At 44.0% G+C, this 20,421-nt stretch overlaps 1 protein-coding gene across 12 annotated transcripts in view; it reads left to right on the top strand.

Annotated features, from left to right (window-relative positions):
• Window positions 1-20,421, top strand: part of rg (A kinase anchor protein rugose) — a 119,511-nt gene that overhangs the window by 81,257 nt on the left and 17,833 nt on the right. For 3 of the 12 annotated variants that reach the window (XM_018016383.2, XM_089474859.1, XM_018016384.2), the window contains 12 exons: window positions 2,313-2,453; window positions 3,441-3,580; window positions 4,108-4,321; window positions 9,732-9,954; window positions 10,028-10,170; window positions 10,334-10,524; window positions 10,862-11,052; window positions 11,158-13,797; window positions 13,861-14,207; window positions 14,267-14,581; window positions 14,664-14,771; window positions 14,953-15,103. In XM_018016383.2, the coding sequence (XP_017871872.1) occupies window positions 2,313-2,453; window positions 3,441-3,580; window positions 4,108-4,321; window positions 9,732-9,954; window positions 10,028-10,170; window positions 10,334-10,524; window positions 10,862-11,052; window positions 11,158-13,797; window positions 13,861-14,207; window positions 14,267-14,581; window positions 14,664-14,771; window positions 14,953-15,103 (4,804 nt within the window). Of the gene's footprint in view, window positions 1-2,312; window positions 2,454-3,440; window positions 3,581-4,107; window positions 4,322-5,236; window positions 5,270-6,954; window positions 9,430-9,701; window positions 9,955-10,027; window positions 10,171-10,333; window positions 10,525-10,861; window positions 11,053-11,157; window positions 13,798-13,860; window positions 14,208-14,266; window positions 14,582-14,663; window positions 14,772-14,952; window positions 15,104-16,467; window positions 17,647-20,421 lie in introns of those variants that run through there. The other 9 variants (XM_089474860.1, XM_089474861.1, XM_018016386.2 and 6 more) reach the window with 7 other exon arrangements.

Raw genomic sequence — 20,421 nt, 5'->3', positions numbered from 1 at the left:
GGCGCCGCGTTGCCAGCTCGCAGCATTTGTTTGGAATCTATGGAACGGTAGAAGCTATTCCTTGACTCCGTCTTGGCTCCTGCTGCATTTCCTCGCGATTTCTTTGCCCGATTCCATTCAGTTGACTTGGCTCGCACTTTCACTACTATTACGATTATGATTATGATTATGATTATGATTATTATTATTTATTATGGCTATGGCTATGGCTATGGCATAGCGCGAGCTTGCCTCTATGAAGTGCATTTCTCTTGAAAGCTATTCCATGTTGCTGTTGTTTCAGCCGGGGCATTCGTAGACCCAACTACAAGTAGCAAACAGCGAAAACTACCCAAATGGGTCAAGTTGTTAAGAAAGATTCTGCGCTAAATGGGTTACCAGCTGGGGCGAAGGAAATGTTAGGCTGCAGAAGAAAAAGAATTAGACTCGAATGATGCGTGAGGACGGCAGGATCAGAGTTAGACTCATGGGAATAGCCTAAATGGGCACTAGGAATAGGTTAGTCCAACCTCTTTGGGCATCTCTGAGCTCGATTTGGAAACTAATTCGGTTTCAGTCCAAAGTTTTATCTCCCATCTTGACCGCTTTCCTTTTTTATGAGTAGCTAAACAGTTAGATAAGCTAACATTAGGGAAAGAAGGGGATCTGTAAGACTTATGGCATCATTAATACGTGGAAGTTGTTTAGGTCAAGACACGATCGAGCAGGTCTTGAGGGGTTAAGTTAATCTCTTTTATTTCTTTTCGTTCACCTTCTGGGCTTAGGTTTTTTTTCTTTCTTCTAGAATACCGAAATTCCAACTTTGTTTTTATTTTCGTAGTATTAGCTACATTTAAGCAAAGATAACATTTTTTTTTTTTTTAATTTATCTTCTTCTGCATAAAAGTCCCGAGAATATTTTCATAGTTTATTTTGCAGCAACTACTTTGAGTTCCCATCAATTGAAGCGAAATTCTTTAAATGTTTTTTAGGAATTCACATTTTTTTATTACTGGATTTTCCAATCGAGCTTTAAGCTTGCTCAAAATAGTCTTCAGCTGAAACAAATTATCTAAGCTATTGGAAAGGAATTAGAGGCCTCGCATCAGCATTGCATCTATAAAAATAATTTATTTAATAATTTCTTTAATTTTATATTTTTAATTTTTGCTTTCATAAATTATTATCGTTTATTTAGATTATTATCATTATCATTATTTGCCGTATCATTATTTCTATAGTTTATAAAAGGCACCAACCGTAGCCACAGCTACAGCTAAGGCCAGCCTCGTGAAACTCTGCGATTTTCATTCACAGCTATTTTTCTCCAACATATTTTTCCGGCAATTTGAGCTGAAACAATTCAATTTGAACCACATAAATTGCACTTCGAGCGAGCGAGCCAGCGCTTGGCTCAGCATTAATTTTATAAACCAAAAACTTTTCAATATATAAATAAAAAAATATATATACATATATGTAGAGGATATTTTGTATGGCATTTCTTGCTTACATTTTTCATAGTTTTCTTTGCTTTTTCATTCTCTTGTTCGCTCATTTTTGTTTCTTTTGTATGTCAACGCAAAGAAGTATTTTTAGCAGCAAATTATGCAGCCAGCGAATTCACACGCACGGCTTACACACCCACACACACCCACACACATGTACCTGTTTGCTTATATAGGTATATTTAAAACATTCACACACACACACACACGCTACAGCAGCCGCTGCAAGAATATTACGCATACGCCTCATATGACGGCGCCAGCTAAACAACAAAAAAAGTTGCACTAAAAACCAGCGAAAATAAATTTGAAAAAAGTAATATATATATTTATATATAAGAAAAAAGTGTATAAAATAACAACAACAACAACAAAAAGAACAGTAAGAGCCAAATGCCAACGCAGACCAGCCACGGCTAATGTGTAACAAGAGCAATATTTTAGTGTGTGTTTCGTCTGCTATATACACACATACATGCACACCTCTGTGTATGTGTGTGTGTCTATAGATATTTTGTACATTATGTGTAAGCTATAGTATATAAGAGTACTTTATATTACTTGTATATATACCTACTATATATATATGTATATATATATATAGATATATAGAACTATTTGTGCTGCTCGCTCCTCGCTTCAAGCAAAGGCCAAAAGCAAAAGTAAATTGTCAGCATGACCGGAAATAATTTGCCGGGCTCAGAGCCTCGAAGGAGCCGAGCTCTACGAATGACTTGTTGAAAGCAGTGCCTAACTAATGCCAACAATCTACTCTCTCTCTCTCTCTCTCTCTCTCTCTCTCTGTCTATCTCTTTCCCACTGCAGGTGCTGTACGATGGCAAACTATCGAATGCCATTGTCTTCATGTACAATCCGGTGGCAACCGATGGTCAACTTTGTTTGCAGTCTTCCCCCAAAGGAAATGTTTCATATTTTGTACACACACCGCACGCGCTGATGCTGCAGGTAAGTAAACACTCACACACACACACACACACACACAGACACAGAGAGAGTCACACTCTCTATATATGCTCTGGCCATGCCACACAATCCCCTTGAGCTGGGCCTGTGTAAACGGCAGGAATATACGAGTAAGTCCCCCAACTTATTTCGTATACGTAAATGTACATAGCCGTAGCTAGTTCACTTCGCCTTAGTTCATTCCATTCCAAAGCTCGAAGACACACTGCTGCATACCAAGGCCAAAGACTAACACACACACACACACACACACGGAACACACTCTTACATACACTTAGAGCAGGCACCACATAAATTTCAGGCAGCATTTTACGACTCAAGCGCATGCTTTGGCATTTCTTATTAGGTACAATCTTTGTCCGCCTCCCTCTGTAGGTTTCCATTCCGCTCCGCTCCACTCCGTTCCGTTCGAGCCTTATCATGCTTAACAGCTGGCTGGCACTGCTGCGGCCACCCCACTGTAGTCCGTTGTGCTTGTAGCTGGCAACAAAATTATTCAATAAATTTTGTAGTAATTTCTTGTACAAACAACACAAATCATAAAAGACCAACCACAACAACGACAACGCGACGAAAATGCCATCGAAATGACCCCAAGACATGCCCATAGCGAGCCCATGCCCCGCCACAGCAGCCGGAGAATCCTCAGAGGTCGCACAGTGGTGCTGGGGCGCACAAAAACCAATTTAATCGATAAACACTGAAAGAAACACAAATTTATGCCCCGAACTTTACGCAAATTGCCAGCTGAAAAATGGTTTATCAATAGACAATCCAATTTCCGTCCAAGCAATCGCCATAAGATTAGTCGTTTCAGTGGGAAATCGAACGACCAAACCCACTTCAGCGGAATATCTATAATATCTGGAGGCTCGTCTAGAGTCGCTGATGTGGCAGAGCTCGAGCATTGAGAATATCTCTTGAATCATATCATTGATTTTCATTTCGTTTTGGTTTCATTTCAAACAGGACGTCAAGGCGGTCGTCACGCATTCCATCCACTGCACACTCAACTCGATTGGCGGCATTCAGGTGCTGTTTCCGCTCTTCTCTCAGCTGGACATGGCGCACGAGGGCATAAGCGATATCAAGCGAGATCCGACGCTCTGGTAGGTTATGTTCTTGCTCTTTAAATGATTTCAGTGTAAATGCAGTGGTTTTGATAACAACTATATTTCATTCTCATTCGGTTTACTAACTTCTGTTTCGTTTTAGTCTCATTCGTTTCACGTATTGATTTATTACCTCATTCTCACTCGTTTCATACTTTCCATTCAAGTCTATTTGATTTTATTTTGTCATTACTTTAAATTGCAATATGAAATGCGTTTCATTCTCATTCGTTCCACTCTGTTTCTGCAATATGTATTTCTTACTTAAGTTTCATGGTCCTTAGCACCATTGCCCGTAAATCAATACACGTTAAGAATACTTAGCGTTCTAATTCCATTAGTTCCTTTAAAATATACGTATAGTTAACATTTTCTTTGTAATGTTTTTTTTTTTTTTTGTTCTACTAGCAATATACGCTCTGTAATGCTTACTGTTTCAATTCCACTCGTTTCTGTTCCATTCCCACGCGTTCCAAACCATCATGCAATCAATTTTAATTTAATTTTACTCTCTCGCTTCACAGCTCAAAGCTTTTGGGCTTCATCTGCGAACTGGTGGAGACATCGCAGACTGTGCAACAGCACATGATACAGAATCGAGGCTTCCTCGTGATATCCTTTATGCTGCAGCGATCGTCGCGCGAACATCTGACACTGGAGGTACTGGGCTCGTTTCTCAACCTGACCAAGTACCTGGTCACGTGCCTGTCGGCCAACAGCGATCTGCTGCTCAAGCAGGTGAGTGGGCGCAAGGCCCAAAACGAATTCGTTTGCCTCTACGACTCTACTAGATATACAAAATATGCCGCTCTATGTTAACAATGAAAGTAAAACCAAACACGATGATGCATACAAATACATTCAGTGTACGATGCATTATCGGCAAATGAAATGCGCGCTTTAGCATCGATAGGCATTTAACAATGATTAATCGATACCCGATATTCATCGATAGCATGCGATTGAACCTTGAGGGCCGCTGTGACTTGGCAAGCATGCTTATTAATTGTTACTATTCTGTATTTACGTTTTAGCTATGTCTCTATCGTTTAGTATTTATGTATATGTATTATATGTATATGTATATATACATATGTATATATGTCTGTTCCTAAGTTCGATTTAAGTTGACGCGCTATGACGACTGCATGACAAATGCCTCGCGCTGTAAGTTTTTTACGTTCGATCAGTTTCGATAAGTTTTCAGTTACAGCTCGATCAGATTTGCAATTATTATTATGAAGCTATCAACGTCCCACTTTCATGTTTCGCATTCATGGAGAAGAAGCAGAAGAAGTGAAACGAATGCTCTTGAGTGTGTCTGTGTGGCATGTTGAACGCCTTGACAAACAAATTTCAAATGATATGCGAAACCCACTCGCGACTCATCTGCTCTCTCATTCACTCTGTCTCACTATCTCTCTCTCTCTCTCTCTCTCTCTCTCTCTCTTTCTCTCTATTTATCTCTCTCTCTCTTTCTCTCTCTGTTTTCTTTTACTTTGTCTGGCCTATCGCACTGCGTGTGTGTGTATGCGTGTCTTGCCTTTCTGTTGCTCTTGTGTTCTTTATTTTGGTGTTGATGTTGGCGCCTGCTGCTTCTGCTGTTACGGCTGCTCCGGCTGCTCTGGCTGCTCTGGCTGCTCCGGCGCACAGTTGAACACGGGCCTGCGTAATCCTTTCAAAAAAGTAAACACAAAACGTAGCATATCAAATACAACACAATTTTGCAGCATTAAGTTCTTGTTTTCGTTACCCGCTACCCATTATCCGCCACCCTCTAACCTCTACCCGCCACCCGCTACCCGCTACCCGCTATTCGTTACTTGTAGCTGCTTTGGTCACACTCCCGCAGCTCCCGCGCTTCTAGCACTAATCCCCAGCCATATATCCGCTACATATGTATATGTATATGTGTGTGTGTGTATATATGTACATTTACTTATATATCCAACATGTATCCAGCTCGTGCTTATCCTTTTTTATTAACGCTTCGCCTCTTTATTTGCCTAGCACAACATAAACCCAGAAATGGCATAGCAACTGCCTTGAAAACTACTCGAATGTGTTTCCCTTTTCGCTAGTCCGTTTCTTGGCTAAGCTCGTAATTCACATGATGGTGAATCGGAAATAGGATTTCGTTTAGATGCGAGAGAAAACTAACGAAAATACGCTAAATACTTTAATGAAATACCGAAACTCAGCTAATCTTATAGTGATTCGTATATTCGTATAGGCCTCAAGTTTAGACTCCAAATGCTGAAAGGAAAACAAAAATGAGCAATTAAAGTTGGCTTATGTCTAAAATGATAAGTGAGATGGTCTGAACTAGGATTAGGAATAACGCTTTAACTCCGTAAGAGACGGCAGACCCAGAACAAAGAACAAAAAATATATCTCAATAATTTAAAGCGTAGATGGTAAAGGATAGTCAAATTGTTAGGGATAGCTTTAAGGCATAAATGATAGAGAATTCGTTAAGGATAGCTTTAAATGAACTTTAAGAGGAATATATGAGCCACAGCTACCAATCCAATCTCCTACCCCAACGACTTCGGCTTAGTCGAAGCTGTTCTATACACATTTTTCCTTCTTTATTTTGTTTCACTGTTGCATGCTTTTTGTATAGCACTGTACACGCGCCTAATTCGCTTACCTTTTGCTTTCAATTGGCCAGCAATTAGACATTTTGTTCGCTTTTGTTGCGCTGCTTATGCACCAAATGTTTGTCATGTCTGCACCTGTTAATCGAAGAGCTAATGCTTTTTGATAGTCCAGCCAAGATTAATCGAAATTTAAATGTGCTTTATACCCAGCTGATTCGCCCAACTATATAGAGCTCAAAAGTACAAAAAGAATACAGAAATTGAAGAAGCTTTTGACATAAATGTATTTACGACTAAAACTAAATTCTTCTACTTTGTCTGCTCTCTCACAATATTTATATATCTCTCTCTCTCTCTATTTCTCTCCCACTCTAACTTGTTATACGTTCCTGTTCTATATTTTTATCACACACTCTCTCTCTCTCCCTTTTCTATCTATTTATCTGTTTCTTTCTCCCGCACACGAATTTTTTACTCACGTACACAACCCGCGCCCGCTCTCTCCCCCCGCTCATCGAATAAACTCGCTCATTTTACTTATGCTTCGTATTGTTTTAATGCTGTTCCTCGCGACAATCCGAATCAATCAATCAATCGATCAAAATTGTTGCATCTGAAACGCTTCTTATCAATCAACACACAAATAAACAACAACAACAACAACTACTACTACTACTACTACTACAACTACAACTATAACAATAATAACAACAACAACTGAACTTTAAACCAATATCAAATCTCTACAACAGTTCTACCAGGTGAAGCTCAATTCTCAAATTTCTTTTACTGAACTATCGTATTGTATACACTATATAAATGTTCCTTTTCGTTACGTTCCGTTTCATTCCGTTTTGTTCCGTAACTGTATGCGCGCGTGTATGTGTGTGTATGTGTGCGTTTGTTTCGTTTATGTTTCCCGGCGTTCTTTTATACTAAATTGTTCAATTTCAAACCTTGTACAGTTGACTCAATGGATGTTTCATTTCAAAATGTTCCACTTTATTGTAAGATATACATATATGTAAATAATTATTGTCGGTAGCTCTTCGAGCATTTTAGGTAAATGCCATTTGGCGTATATCAAAGTATATATGTAGTTGCTTTAGACATGCTGTTTCATTTCACATTGTTCCACTTCAATGTAATCTTATCAATAGATATCATTGTTGGATATATATATTTCTTACAGGTGACATAGTTGGTATTTATAATTTAGTTGGACTTACTCATTCTTAATGTTCCATTCCATATCGTTCCATTTTATTGTAGTATCATTTAGACTCATTGATTGATTGTCTTATACTTTTAATACTTTTGATTCATATAGTTGACAGACTCATTCTGGATGTTTCATTCCACATCGTTCCATATTACATTGACATACATCATTCGTATAGCTCTAATATTTTATATTCATAATCTAGTTTACAGACTCAATATTGATGTTTCATTCCATATCGTTCCACAGTCGCTCAGCACTCGCTTAAAGTTACTGCTGCCAGAGCAGTTGCTATGTTTTTCATTCCACATTGTTTACCCATTAGTCTTAACTCTCGCAAATGCGTTTTATGTGTTCGCCGCATTCGTATTCAATTTCATGTTCCATTCATGTTTTCTCACGTTGGTTGTTTTATAATTTGTTTAATTGGCGGTTGACTTAACACCTTTGTTCAACTTAAGCTCATTTGTGCAACGCGCAACGCAACTCATCAGCATACATATATACATATATATATACATATATAAATGTGTGTGTGTTTGCATTTGTGTATATACAATATATTCGGTTAAAATCTGCATAAATTCGCCAGGCGCAACTAAAGTTTCCTTTTTCGGCATTTCCACTTCTCGCTCTCTTTGCCACGGAATGTTTTTTGCATATTGCTGAATCTGTTGTTTTGGGGCTTTTGCCAGCTCTCGGCTCAGCTCTCGCCCTCGTGCTCAGCTTCCTTATTATTTCACACTCGTGCACAGTTTTTAATTGGGAAACTTCTGTCGGTAGTCGGCTGCCTCCTTTTGGGGGCGGGCCAGCGCCGGGCGTGAGCTACGTGAGCGGAGCCACACTGGGTGTTGCATTGTTATGCTTGCTGTGCAGCCATTGGCATTGGCAACGGGCGAAGCCAGCGACGCGACGCGACACAAGGCGAGGCGAGGCGAGGCGACGGGAGCAGCGGAGCCACACCAAAAAGTTTGAACACTTCATGGAGAGTGGTCCGAATTGAATTGAAGTGCTGCTGGCCCTCATAAGCCAAGTCATGTGTGAACATATCCCATGCATCTACACACACCCGTTTATACATCTATGTACACATATGTATATACATATATATGTATATTTATTTATGTATGTACATTTGTGTGTTTGTCTGTATTTTTGACAATTAAAATTTCGACCAATGTTTCCCAAAAGTTGGCGCAGATGTCGAATATTAAAACAATTGCAATTCATTGCAATTGCAACTTTTTCAATTTGAAACGATTTAAATAAATTCAATTAGGCGCTATAGAAATTTATAATTTAACTATCTCTTGGCTAGCCCAAGCACATGTTTAATCGAAATCATATGAAAATGGCTGAGTACATATATAAATTGCATTATAAGCTGATAGTTCAGGTCAGTCGAAGTTTACGTGACTTTGAAGCGCAGCGAATTGAAGGATTTCGTTTTCTGGCATAAATCAGCATTGCTTTCATCATTGTTTTTACAGAGCTCAGAAGAAGAAGAGAGCGATTCTCTCAGCCCAAAACTCCGCTCATTGACATACACTTTACATCGTATCTAATTTTATGTATTTCTAGTTAATCAAATAAACATTTATAGTCAAATATTGATTAAATATTATATTTAGCCTAGCCAAAGTACCATAAGCATAAGATCATTAATATATAAATAAATACTTTGAATCTCTAGCGTAATTAGATCTAAGCTTAGTTTAGTTCTCGTTCTCGTTCTTGTTCTTTTGGAATGCCATTCAAAATATTAACTGTTCCTTACTTTGTTTGTTCATTTCTCGTTTTATGTTTTATGACAAATTTGATTGCTGTTTGCTGCATGTGTAAACGTTATTCAATATATATATGTATCTATATATCGAATCCTACTACTACTACTACTACCAAACCTCCAAACATATATATGTAAAAAAAAAAAAAAAAAAAATATGTATTTAAATATACATACAACAACCCTATCCAAATCAATCGACAACAACAACAATCAACATGAAACTCATGTAAACGTATGTATAAAAAAATAAAAAAAAAAAATAAAAATAAAAACCTCATTTGCTCTTGTGCTACTCTACCTCTTTCTATCTCACTCTCTATCAATATATCTATCTCTCTTTTTATTCAACTAATCCAACTATTTAATCAACGCAACTAACTTACTATCGATTGTACACTCTCTCACACACCCTCACACACTCACACCACATCTTCAATCTCTTGCAATTTCGTTGAGTCTACCGTAACTGAGGACAGCATAAGTTACTTGACTAATTTGCCGCAGTTGTTCTGTTTCTCGTTTCTCACGTGGCAGCTGCTCGACCACGTGCTCTTCAATCCAGCCCTGTGGATCTACACGCCGGCCAATGTACAGGCACGCCTCTACTCGTACCTGGCCACCGAGTTCCTCAGCGACACTCAGATCTACAGCAATGTACGGCGCGTCAGCACCGTTCTCCAGACAGTTCACACACTCAAGTATTACTATTGGGTTGTCAATCCGCGTGCCAAGAGCGGCATCATACCAAAGGGTTTGGGTGAGTCTCACGATGGAGCGGCGATTGGGGGAAATTGGGATTTTGATGGAGGAAATCATTTCAACCATTGCAGATGGCCCGCGACCGGCTCAGAAGGACATCCTGGCCATACGCGCCTACATCCTGCTGTTCCTCAAGCAGCTCATTATGATCGGCAATGGCGTCAAGGAGGATGAATTGCAAAGCATACTCAACTATCTGACCACCATGCATGAGGTGAGTGCATCCAAGTCAAAGATGTGAAGACGTTGGGGAAGTCTTTTACAGTGGGGACAACTGCCTGGGTCTAGCTGGGGCTCCAGCTAGAGGCCCCTGTTAGCCAAAGAACCTCAACGGGTTGCTAACTCCCTTCTTTGTTCTTACCTCTGCCCTTTCGCAGGACGAGAATCTGCACGATGTACTGCAGATGCTCATCTCGTTGATGTCGGAGCACCCCAGCTCAATGGTACCTGCATTCGATGTAAAGCACGGCGTGCGCAGCATCTTCAAGTTGTTGGCGGCCGAAAGTCAATTGATACGCCTCCAGGCGCTGAAGCTGCTCGGCTTCTTCCTCTCGCGCAGCACACACAAGTAAGTAGCACAATGGCTGGGGTAATTGTGGTTAACGGGTAATGGAAATGGGAATGGCAATGGGAATGGCAATGGGAATGGCAATGGGAATGGGAATGGAAATGGAAGCTGAGCCTAGCCCTGAGTAATGGGACTTCGGGCGAGTAGAGGCGCGTAGAGGCGAGTAGAGGCGCGTAGAGGCGCGTGGGCTTCGCTCTCGTGCCTGTTCTCGTTCTGCTTCTCATTCCGTTCCTCTCCGCTTTGACAAACTGCCGTGTAATGCACATGCTCATAAATTTTTGCATGTGTCTGCTTTCTATTCCCCTTCTAAAATCGTGTTCAACCCGCGCTGGTGTAGACGTAAGTACGATGTCATGTCGCCGCACAATTTGTACACGCTATTAGCGGAGCGTCTGCTGCTGTACGAGGAGTCGTTGTCGCTGCCCACATACAATGTGCTCTTCGAAATTATGACCGAGCACATATCACAGCAGATATTGTACACGCGCCATCCGGAGCCAGAGGGCCATTACCGTCTGGAGAATCCAAGTGAGTTATTCGCTAGCCTAAGCCTCTATTTCAGCTCGTAAAGAGACAATGACCTAACCTCACTCATTCCCCACAAACCCCAAACCGCAACTAATTGCCGCGCAGTGATACTGAAGGTGGTCGCCACGCTGATTCGCCAGTCGAAGCAGACCGAGTCCCTGATCGAGGTGAAGAAGCTCTTTCTGCAGGACATGACGCTGCTGTGCAATAGCAATCGGGAGAATCGGCGCACCGTCCTCCAAATGTCCGTCTGGCAGGAGTGGCTCATTGCCATGGCCTACATCCACCCGAAGAACACCGAGGAGCAGAAGATCAGCGACATGGTCTACTCGCTGTTCCGCATGCTGCTGCACCATGCCATCAAGCATGAGTACGGCGGCTGGCGCGTCTGGGTGGACACCCTGGCCATCGTCCACTCGAAGGTCTCCTATGAGGAGTTCAAGCTGCAGTTCGCCCAGATGTACGAGCACTACGAGCGACAGCGCACCGACAACATCACCGATCCCGCCCTGCGTCAAGCCCGCCCCATCAGCACCATCAGCGGCTGGGAGCGCGAGGAGCTGCAGCAGCAGCAGAACGGCCCAGTTGCACCTCAGCAACAGCAGCAACAGCAACAGCAGCAGCAGCAGCAGCAGCAGCAGTTGCAGCAACAGCAGCTGCCGGCTATAAAGAGCGCCGTGTCTGTGGCCTCGCTGGAGGATGTGCCACCCGTCGAGGAGGAGGCCGAGGAGCTGGAGCTAGAGAGCGTCGAGGTCGACGCACAGGAGCTGCAGCTGAGCGAAGAAGCTGCCGCAACGCCTGCCGACTCCTGCGCCTGCGCAGCCAACGGGCAGCCAGCCGAGGCGGCTTCCGTGGAGGCGACTGAGCAGCAGGAGCCGGTCAACAAATCGGTGATTGCCAACATTTCGGATGTGTACAATGAGCAAATCAAAACGGATGAGGCGCTGCAAAGCGCTCCGGCGGCGGCCACGTGCAACGGCAGCCTGAGTCCCAGTCCCTCGGAGGAGAAGTCGCAGGAGGCCGGGCAGCAGGCAGCTGTCGGTGGCCAGGCGGCGCTTAAGAAGATGCTGCAGATAGAAGAAGACCTGGAGGAGCTGGAGCTGGCGACGGCCAAGGATGCGCTCGATGTGGAGCGGCATGTGGCCCAGGTGCTGCAGGTGTCGGAGGCAGCACTGAATGACTGCAAAATGGTCGTGGACGATGTGCTGCAGGAGTCCTCGTCGGTGCTGAAGGACGAGGAGATCGAGCTGGCTGTCAACGAGGTGGTGCAGGGTGTGCTCAAGAGCGAGAAGAAGACGCCGGCACAGGACAATGTGAGTCTGCTCAACAGCAAGAATCTGCTGAACAACAACAACAACAACAACAATAACAGCACCAGCGAGCCAGAGGAGCTGCAGCAGCAGCAGAAGGAGAAGGAGACGGAGACCAAAGCGACAGAAGCCGAGGTGAATGCTAATGAAATAAACAGCGACGAGTCAACAACAGCCACAACAGCGCAGCTGGAGAAGAGAGACGGCCCAGAGGGCTCCGAGCAGGAGCAGGAGCAGGAGCAGGAGTCGTCGAACACAGCAGCAACCACCAATCAAAAGACTGAAGATGCGGCCAACAAGCTGAACAACAACGAGAAACTGGAGCTCAGCAACAGCTCCAGTCCCAGCTCCAGCTCCAGTGCCAGCGCCAGGTCTAGGTCCAGCTCCAGCCAAATGCCAGCAGCCAGTGTCGAGCAGGAGCTGAGCTCAATGCTGAGCAGCGAGGAGCTAACGGAGTCGACGGCAAAGGCGGGTCTGGCGACCGCAGAGCCCGAGCTGGCTGACACGACGGAGGATGTGGTGGCCACAGCGGTGCGCGACATTGTGGAGCAGCTCATCGACAAGGTAATCGATGCAGCCGAGGCGGAAACGAAAGCCGCAGACGCAGCCGCAGCCGCAGCCACAGCTGAAACCGCGACAGCGCCCGATATCGAAAGCGAAACCAAAACCCAGACCCAGACCCAGACCGAGAGCGAGAGCGAGACCGTAACTGAAACTGAAACCAACAACAATGAGGTGCAGAAGGAAACCACAAAGCAGACAGCCGCAGAAGCCGAGCCCAAGCCCGAGCCCGCGACAGAGAAAGAGACAGAGACAGCGACAGAGACAGAGACAGCGACAGCAACAGAGACAGGGAAGGATGTGGAAGAGGAGCAGGCAAGCTTAGCCGCCGCCGCCGCTGAGGAAATAGTTCATGAGGTGGTCGAGGCGGCGCTCGATCTGGCCGAGGCACAAGCTCAGCCCCAGGAATCCGTGGAGGATCAAGTGCCGGCCATTGTCAATGCAGTGCTGGACACGCTAGTGGATGAGACCGTCAAGGCCGTGGCCTCCGAGCAGACCACACAGACCTCACCAACGCCCGAAGAGCAGCCGGCGCACATCGAGCCGCTGGCCAAGTCCGAGGAGTCGGCACCGATTGCGTTGCGCTCGAAGCCCAACGAGGTGGACTCCACGACGCAAACAACGCCAAAGATCGAGGCGGACACACACAAGGGCCTCGACGAGCTGCCCGGAGCCGAAGCCGATGCGGATGCCGACGTCGATGCGGATGCCGATGCCGATGCGGATGCCGAGGCCGATATCGAGGACGATGCCCAGGACACAACCAACGCCGACGACGACGACTACGCCGTACAGCAGTCGCAGTCGCAGCCGGCAGCAGCCCCGTCCGCTGTCAGTGCAGAAGGCGCCGCTCAGATGGAGGGCAATCATTATGGTAAGTTGAGGGGTAGCTCGATGCTCCGGGGAGAGCAGATCGAATGTATTTCGCATGTTGCAGCTGCAGGCGGCACAGCCGGCGTGGAGGGGGGCAAACAGCAACGGTCCAAGTCCGGCTCGACTCGGCCCATGTTCAGTCCGGGACCGACCCGTCCGCCGTTCCGCATACCGGAGTTCAAATGGTCCTACATACACCAGCGCCTGCTGAGCGATGTGCTCTTCTCCCTGGAGACCGACATCCAGGTGTGGCGCAGTCACTCCACCAAGAGCGTCCTCGACTTTGTCAACTCGAGCGAGAACGCCATCTTTGTGGTCAACACGGTGCATCTGATCTCCCAGCTGGCTGATAATCTGATCATTGCCTGCGGCGGACTCCTGCCGCTGCTCGCCAGCGCCACATCGCCCAATGTAAGTGCCGCAGTCCCCTACCCCACACATCTTCCAGCTAAACCCTGGCACTCTTTCAGTCCGAGCTGGATGTGCTGGAGCCCACACAGGGCATGCCACTGGAGGTGGCCGTGTCCTTCCTGCAGCGCCTGGTCAACATGGCCGACGTCCTCATCTTTGCCACCTCGCTGAACTTCGGCGAGCTGGAGGCCGAGAAGAACATGTCCAGCGGCGGCATCCTGCGCCAGTGCCTGCGCCTCGTCTGCACCTGCGCCGTGCGCAACTGCCTCGAGTGCAAGGAGCGCACGCGCTACAACGTGGGCGCCCTGGCGCGCGATGTGCCCGGCGCAGCGCATCTGCAGGCGCTCATACGCGGCGCGCAGGCATCGCCCAAGGTAAGCTGAGCACCGTCTCACCTGGAGCACTACAGCACTTTACAACACTCTTTTCCGTGTTTTCCTTTTGCAATACTTGCAGAACATTGTGGAGTCAATCACCGGTCAATTATCCCCCGTCAAGGATCCTGAGAAGTTGCTCCAGGACATGGACGTCAATCGCCTAAGGGCCGTCATCTATCGCGATGTGGTAAGTGCCAATTCCAATCGTTCCACTGCACGTCACCCCCTTCACTCGGCTGTAATTTACGTTACCGAATGTTTCATTTCACATTCCGTTTTGTCTCATTTCCATTTGTATAGCCTCTACCTCATACATAATCCGTTCTCTCTCTCTCTCTCTCTCTTTCTTTCATACCTCTCGCCCACAGGAGGAAACGAAACAAGCGCAATTCCTATCGCTGGCCATCGTTTATTTCATTTCGGTGCTGATGGTATCCAAATATCGGGACATTTTGGAACCACCCGCAGAGCCTCAGATTCAACGTCAATCCCCGGTGCTGCAGCGCAGCGCGGGCAGCGGTAAGTGTTAAACGTTAAGAGCTCTCGATGTAGACCCATGAATAATACGAAAACACTCTCGTACCTAACGGCATTTGCCACGACTTGCAATTCGCTTAAGTCTCTCAATGATATGATATACTCGTCTATTCTTATCCTCGGGAGGGTTTCTCCAGTTTCAGTTTCAGTTTCAGTTTCGAGTTTGATTTTCGAGTTTTCAAATTTTGTGTTCGATTCGTTTTGCATTTCTCATGCGTTTTATTTGCATTTCTTAAGTTGCGTTTGTCGCTTGTCTTTGTCTTTGGCTCTGTCTCTGTCTGCGTCTCTATTTCGTTTCGTTTCATTTCAGTTCGTTTCGTTTCGTTTTCGTTTCGCTTTACGTTTGCTGCACCAAAGCTACACAATCGTTTATTGGTTCTCTTTTCTCTCTAACTCTCTCGCTCTCTAGCCTAGCTCTATATATAAATATTTCTCTCTCCGACTCTCTCTCTCTCTCTCTCTCTCTATCTCTCTCACTGTCTCTCTCTTCTGTCATATAAAATTTTCTGAGTTTTTGTTTCATTTCTGCGTTCCATTTCGTTATTCGTTATTCGTTTATAGTTTTGGCTTTTCCATTTCGTTGAGTCGAGTCTTTACCTCTGTTAATGGTAGTAGTTATATCACTGCCACAGACCACTAGCAATCTTTAAAGAGCACCACAAGCCACCGCCACTAACGGCAAACACCACCACACTACCACCAGCACCGCCACCACTAACACCACCACCACCACCACCACCACATGTTAGTATCATTCCAATGCAAGCAGTCTATAAGCGTGTGCGTGCGTGCGTGTGTGTGAGTGTGTGCCTGCAAGTGTGTGTGTGTGTAAATATATATCTTACAAATGGCGCACACCCGCCCCCCCCGAACACCAACTTGACCCCCAGCAGCCGTCCCACTCTCAAGACGTACCACTTAATCATTATTAGCCTTAAGTACACTCATCAAGCCCATTGTTGGAGATATTATTCAGTTCTTTATGTGGTTATTTTCATTGTTCCGTTTTCTAATAATTTCATTTCACGCTGCTTTTTCGGATTTATTGTACAAAAATAAACTACCAAAAAAAACAAAAAAACAAAAACCAAATAAAAATACTTTTGTAATCTAATACCAAATTAAACGTAAAACAAAATGCTCGCCACGTCACAAAAAAAAAAAAAAAAAAAAACAAACAAAAAAACTACAAATATTCCCATGCTCCCACCAACAATCCAACGCAACCCATTTTGCTCTGTCTCTCTATATATGTGTGTGTGCTTATGTATATATACATGTGTATATATATATGTGTTTGACAACCCTGCCAACCCAACCCTGCCAACCCAACGACAACTCTATAGAAGCCGCCAGCGCGCGTCCCTTGTTCCCGCAATGGTCGCACCACGTCTATCCGCAATTTCTGCCCGAGTCGCATCAGAATCACGTGAGCAACGTCTCAATGCAGCAGCAACAGCAGCAACAGCAGCAGCAGCAGCAGCAACACTATTATCAACATCAGCAACACAATCACAGCCATCATCATATGACCGCTGCCTACTATCAACATCAGCAGCAGCAACAGCAACAGCAGCAGCAGCAGCAGCAGTTGGGCAATATATCACCACCTCCTCCGCTGGGCGGCACACACTCGACGAGCTCCTCAGCCAGCTCGACGGGCACGTCGCAGCCAGCGTCCAGCTCGTCGCTGTCCTCGCTGGCCTCGCAGAGCCAGCAACAGGTGCCGGCCGCAGCAACATTGCAGCATCGTCAGCAGCTGCACAAGCAGCAGCAACATTTCCATGCCCATCAGCCGCACTATGCGCTGATCAATGGCCACCAGCAACAGCAACAGCAGCAGCAGCAGCAACAGCAGCAGCAGCAACTGCTTAATGGCAAGCACAACCACTATGGCGGCCAGGTGGAGAATGGCACCACTGTGGGCGGTGGCTATCATGCGCATCCGCATGCCTATATGCGTGGCATGCAGCTGAATGGGGAGCAGCAGCAACAGCAGCAGCAGCAGCAGAATGGCCTGGCCGCTGTGGAGCATCATCATGCTGTTGGTGTTGGTGGAGCGCTGCTCAATGGGCATGCCAGCGGCAATGGCAATGGCAATGGCAACGGCAATATCAACGGCAATGGCAACAGCATTGGCAGCAATATCAACAACTACATCAGCAACAACAGCAACAGCAGCAACAACAGCAACAACTTGCGCAACAATTTGCGCAATGGCGGAGCAGCAACAGCTGCTGCTGCTACTGCTGCTGCCGCTGGCGGCAACATGGGCATGGGCATGGGCATGGGCATGGGCATGGGTATGAATATGAGCATGGGCGTGGGCGTAGGCATGAACATGAACATGAACATGAGCGGCTTGGGATTAAGCGATGGCGGCAGTGGCGGCGGCGTTGGCGTCGGCGTCGGCGGCGGCGGCGCTGCATACAAAACGAATGCCATCAATAACAATTATCGCTACAATGGACGCAACGCAAACGTAGCTGGCACCGGAACAGGTATCGCTCGCTATGAGTGTCGTAGTATGTAGTCTAATTCACGCTCTAACTAACTTTTTATCTAAATATCACTGTGTCTCTCTCTCTCTCTATCTCTTTCTATCGATATGTGTATATATATGTATATTGTATATATAGCTACTTGTACTTGTATAATTAGTTACTCTCTCTCTCTCTCTATCTCTATCTATCTATCTCTCTCTCTATATAAATAGTTATATATCTGTCTTTCTCTCTCTCTCTTTTGTTTGTTTCGAACACACTTAAGTAGTTTGTTGTTCACTGTTTCTTTACCGTTTCGTTTGAGTTGCGTTTCATTCCATTCTGTTTGCGTTCGTATTGTATTCTTGTGTTCCATTCCGTTACGTTGCGTTGCGTTGCTTTTCCCACTCATTTCATACCATATTTGCCTATCAATGTCTAGCTTTAGCTGTAGCTTCTATATATTCTATAGCTATGTCGTCTATACGAATCTATATAGATTTATAGATGTATGTATATATAATCTCTCTCTCTCTCTCTCTCTCTCTCTGACTTTCTATCTCTGTCATATACCCTCTTGCTCGCTCGCTCTTGCTGTTTATATCTTTGAATCGAACATTTTAGATACGCACAAATGTGCTTCTAATGCAAATGTGTGTCTGTGTGTGCGTGTGTGTGTATATATATATAGGTGTGGCTCAGTGTGTGTGTGTGTGTCTGTTATCTGACATCATACCAGCCCTGCATATGTATTTAAACAATTACCCTGAATTTTCTCTCAGTGTAAATTGGCATAATTACACGCACTCTGGTCTCTCTCTCTCTCTCTCTCTCTTACTGCCCCTCCCCTTCCCCATTTATTTTATGCCTAATTTTAATTTAATTTCAATTTTGTATTTTTTTTATCGCTTATTTTTTAGTTTTTAATTTGTGCTTAAAAATGAAATTGGAATTTAATTTGCATTTATTGTCCGCCATTTTGCGCTCATTTAATTCGATTTTATTAATTGCATTTGCAAAATGCGAACACAAGTGCTCCGCCATCTGCTTGAATTAGTTTCTCTTTTCGGTTGTTGCTGTTTGTTTTTTTTTTTTTATTATTATTATTATTATTATTATTATTATTATTATTTTATTATATTTTTTTGTTATTATGTTTGGAATTGAATTGAATTATTTAATCAATTGAAGCGGCGAAATGCTTCAATAATGCAGCATTCAATAATAACAATCCTCTTAGTTGCCTCCTCCTGCTCCCCCTCCTTCTCGCTGAGGCCGCTCACTCAGCTCGAGGCGGCAGCTATTCGAGTGAAATTATGGGCTCGGTCCGAGATCCTCAAGATGAAATTCCATTTGGCTGCAGCAATGCCAAGCACTTATTGAAATATATCTATATAATATATATGTTTGTGTATATGTATGTGGAGATTTAGTCTTGTTGGAGCTGCAAGGCGAAAATATTTGCAATAATTTGGTAGTGAATCGAGGATGTGATTCATGTTGTCTGACTAAGGCAAATAAACTTTCAGTTCGGCTAATTCGGTTCCAATTCGCTTCAAACTCTTACCGGAATCCTGACTGAACTTAGGACTCCAATGATATTCCTTGCATACGTCCAACCAATACGAAAATTATTTCCAGTTGGCAGTCTAAAACTTCTTAAAAGATTATGTTAAAATCAGTTTCTGGAAATATCTAACATTTTGGCCCTATTTACTCTTTGGATTTTGTCTAAGCAATACAAAAATTGTATTACGTTATAACGTATTCCAATTGTATTTCTTGGTTGCGAAAATAATTTTCAGTTAAAACTCAAAAACTTTTTAAATATTTTGGTAAAAAAAAGTTTCTGAAAATTTTAACATTTAACATCCAAATTTGTTCTTTAAAAATTTTTTAGGCCATACAAAAATTGTTTCCAGCCCAAAATAAAAAAAAAAAAAAAAACCTTTTCATATTCCCTCTTTAAAAGAGTCCATTAAAATATTTCAAGACTAAAAACTCTCTCTTAAAAAAAAAAGAAGAAAATGTAGATGGAGCTGTCTTCTATACAAACAATCAAGGTATTTCCCCAACAGAAAGTCTGGGAAAGCCAACTAAATTTCAATGGAAATACTTTATAATGATAGCATTTGCAATTGGGATCGGATGGCTGCGCTTTGCCACAATTGTGAATGGAACTGTGGGATTCTTGGAATCCATTTTGCAATAAATAAATACTTAGTCTATGCATATATATGAATAATTTGATTGTTATTATTTTGTACAAGCTGAAATGAGTCGACGCATTTGCGATTGTTGTCGCAGCCAAATTGAATGCGCAATTTTGTTGCGCAGTGTTTGCCGCTTGGCTGGCTCCATTTGAGCCTCGGGGGCATCCATTGATATTTTTGAATAAATCTCATTGAATTGTTTGACATTTAGCTGCACAATGCACAATTTACTTTTACACACATACACACACACACACACATACACATGCATTTATTGATATGTGTGTTTGTGTATGTGTATTTGTATTCTATAGCAATTTGATTTTATTTTAATGCCGCTTATGCAATTATATTGTTCTGTGAGTCAATTATTTGATTGCAAGTTAAATTCATTGGCTTTGTTTACATTTGAATTTTTCGTCTTCTTCTTCTTCTTCTTTTTTTGCTGGCCTAAAATGTTGATTCGATTTATGTGTTGGATTTGACAAGCGACGTTTGCTAATGTCCAGTTGACAACGACAAAGACACAGAACACAGGTTGTGTGTGCGGTTGTATGTGTATGTGTATATGTGTATGTGTGTGTGCTGTTGTTGTTGCTGGTAT

This window comes from Drosophila arizonae, chromosome X (genome assembly GCF_054131065.1).
Source record: "Drosophila arizonae isolate 15081-1271.41 chromosome X, UAZ_ARI_1.0, whole genome shotgun sequence".
Lineage (NCBI taxonomy): Eukaryota > Metazoa > Arthropoda > Insecta > Diptera > Drosophilidae > Drosophila > Drosophila arizonae.
The sequence above is the reverse complement of the archived record's forward strand: the minus strand, read 5'-3'. Positions and strand labels throughout refer to the sequence as shown.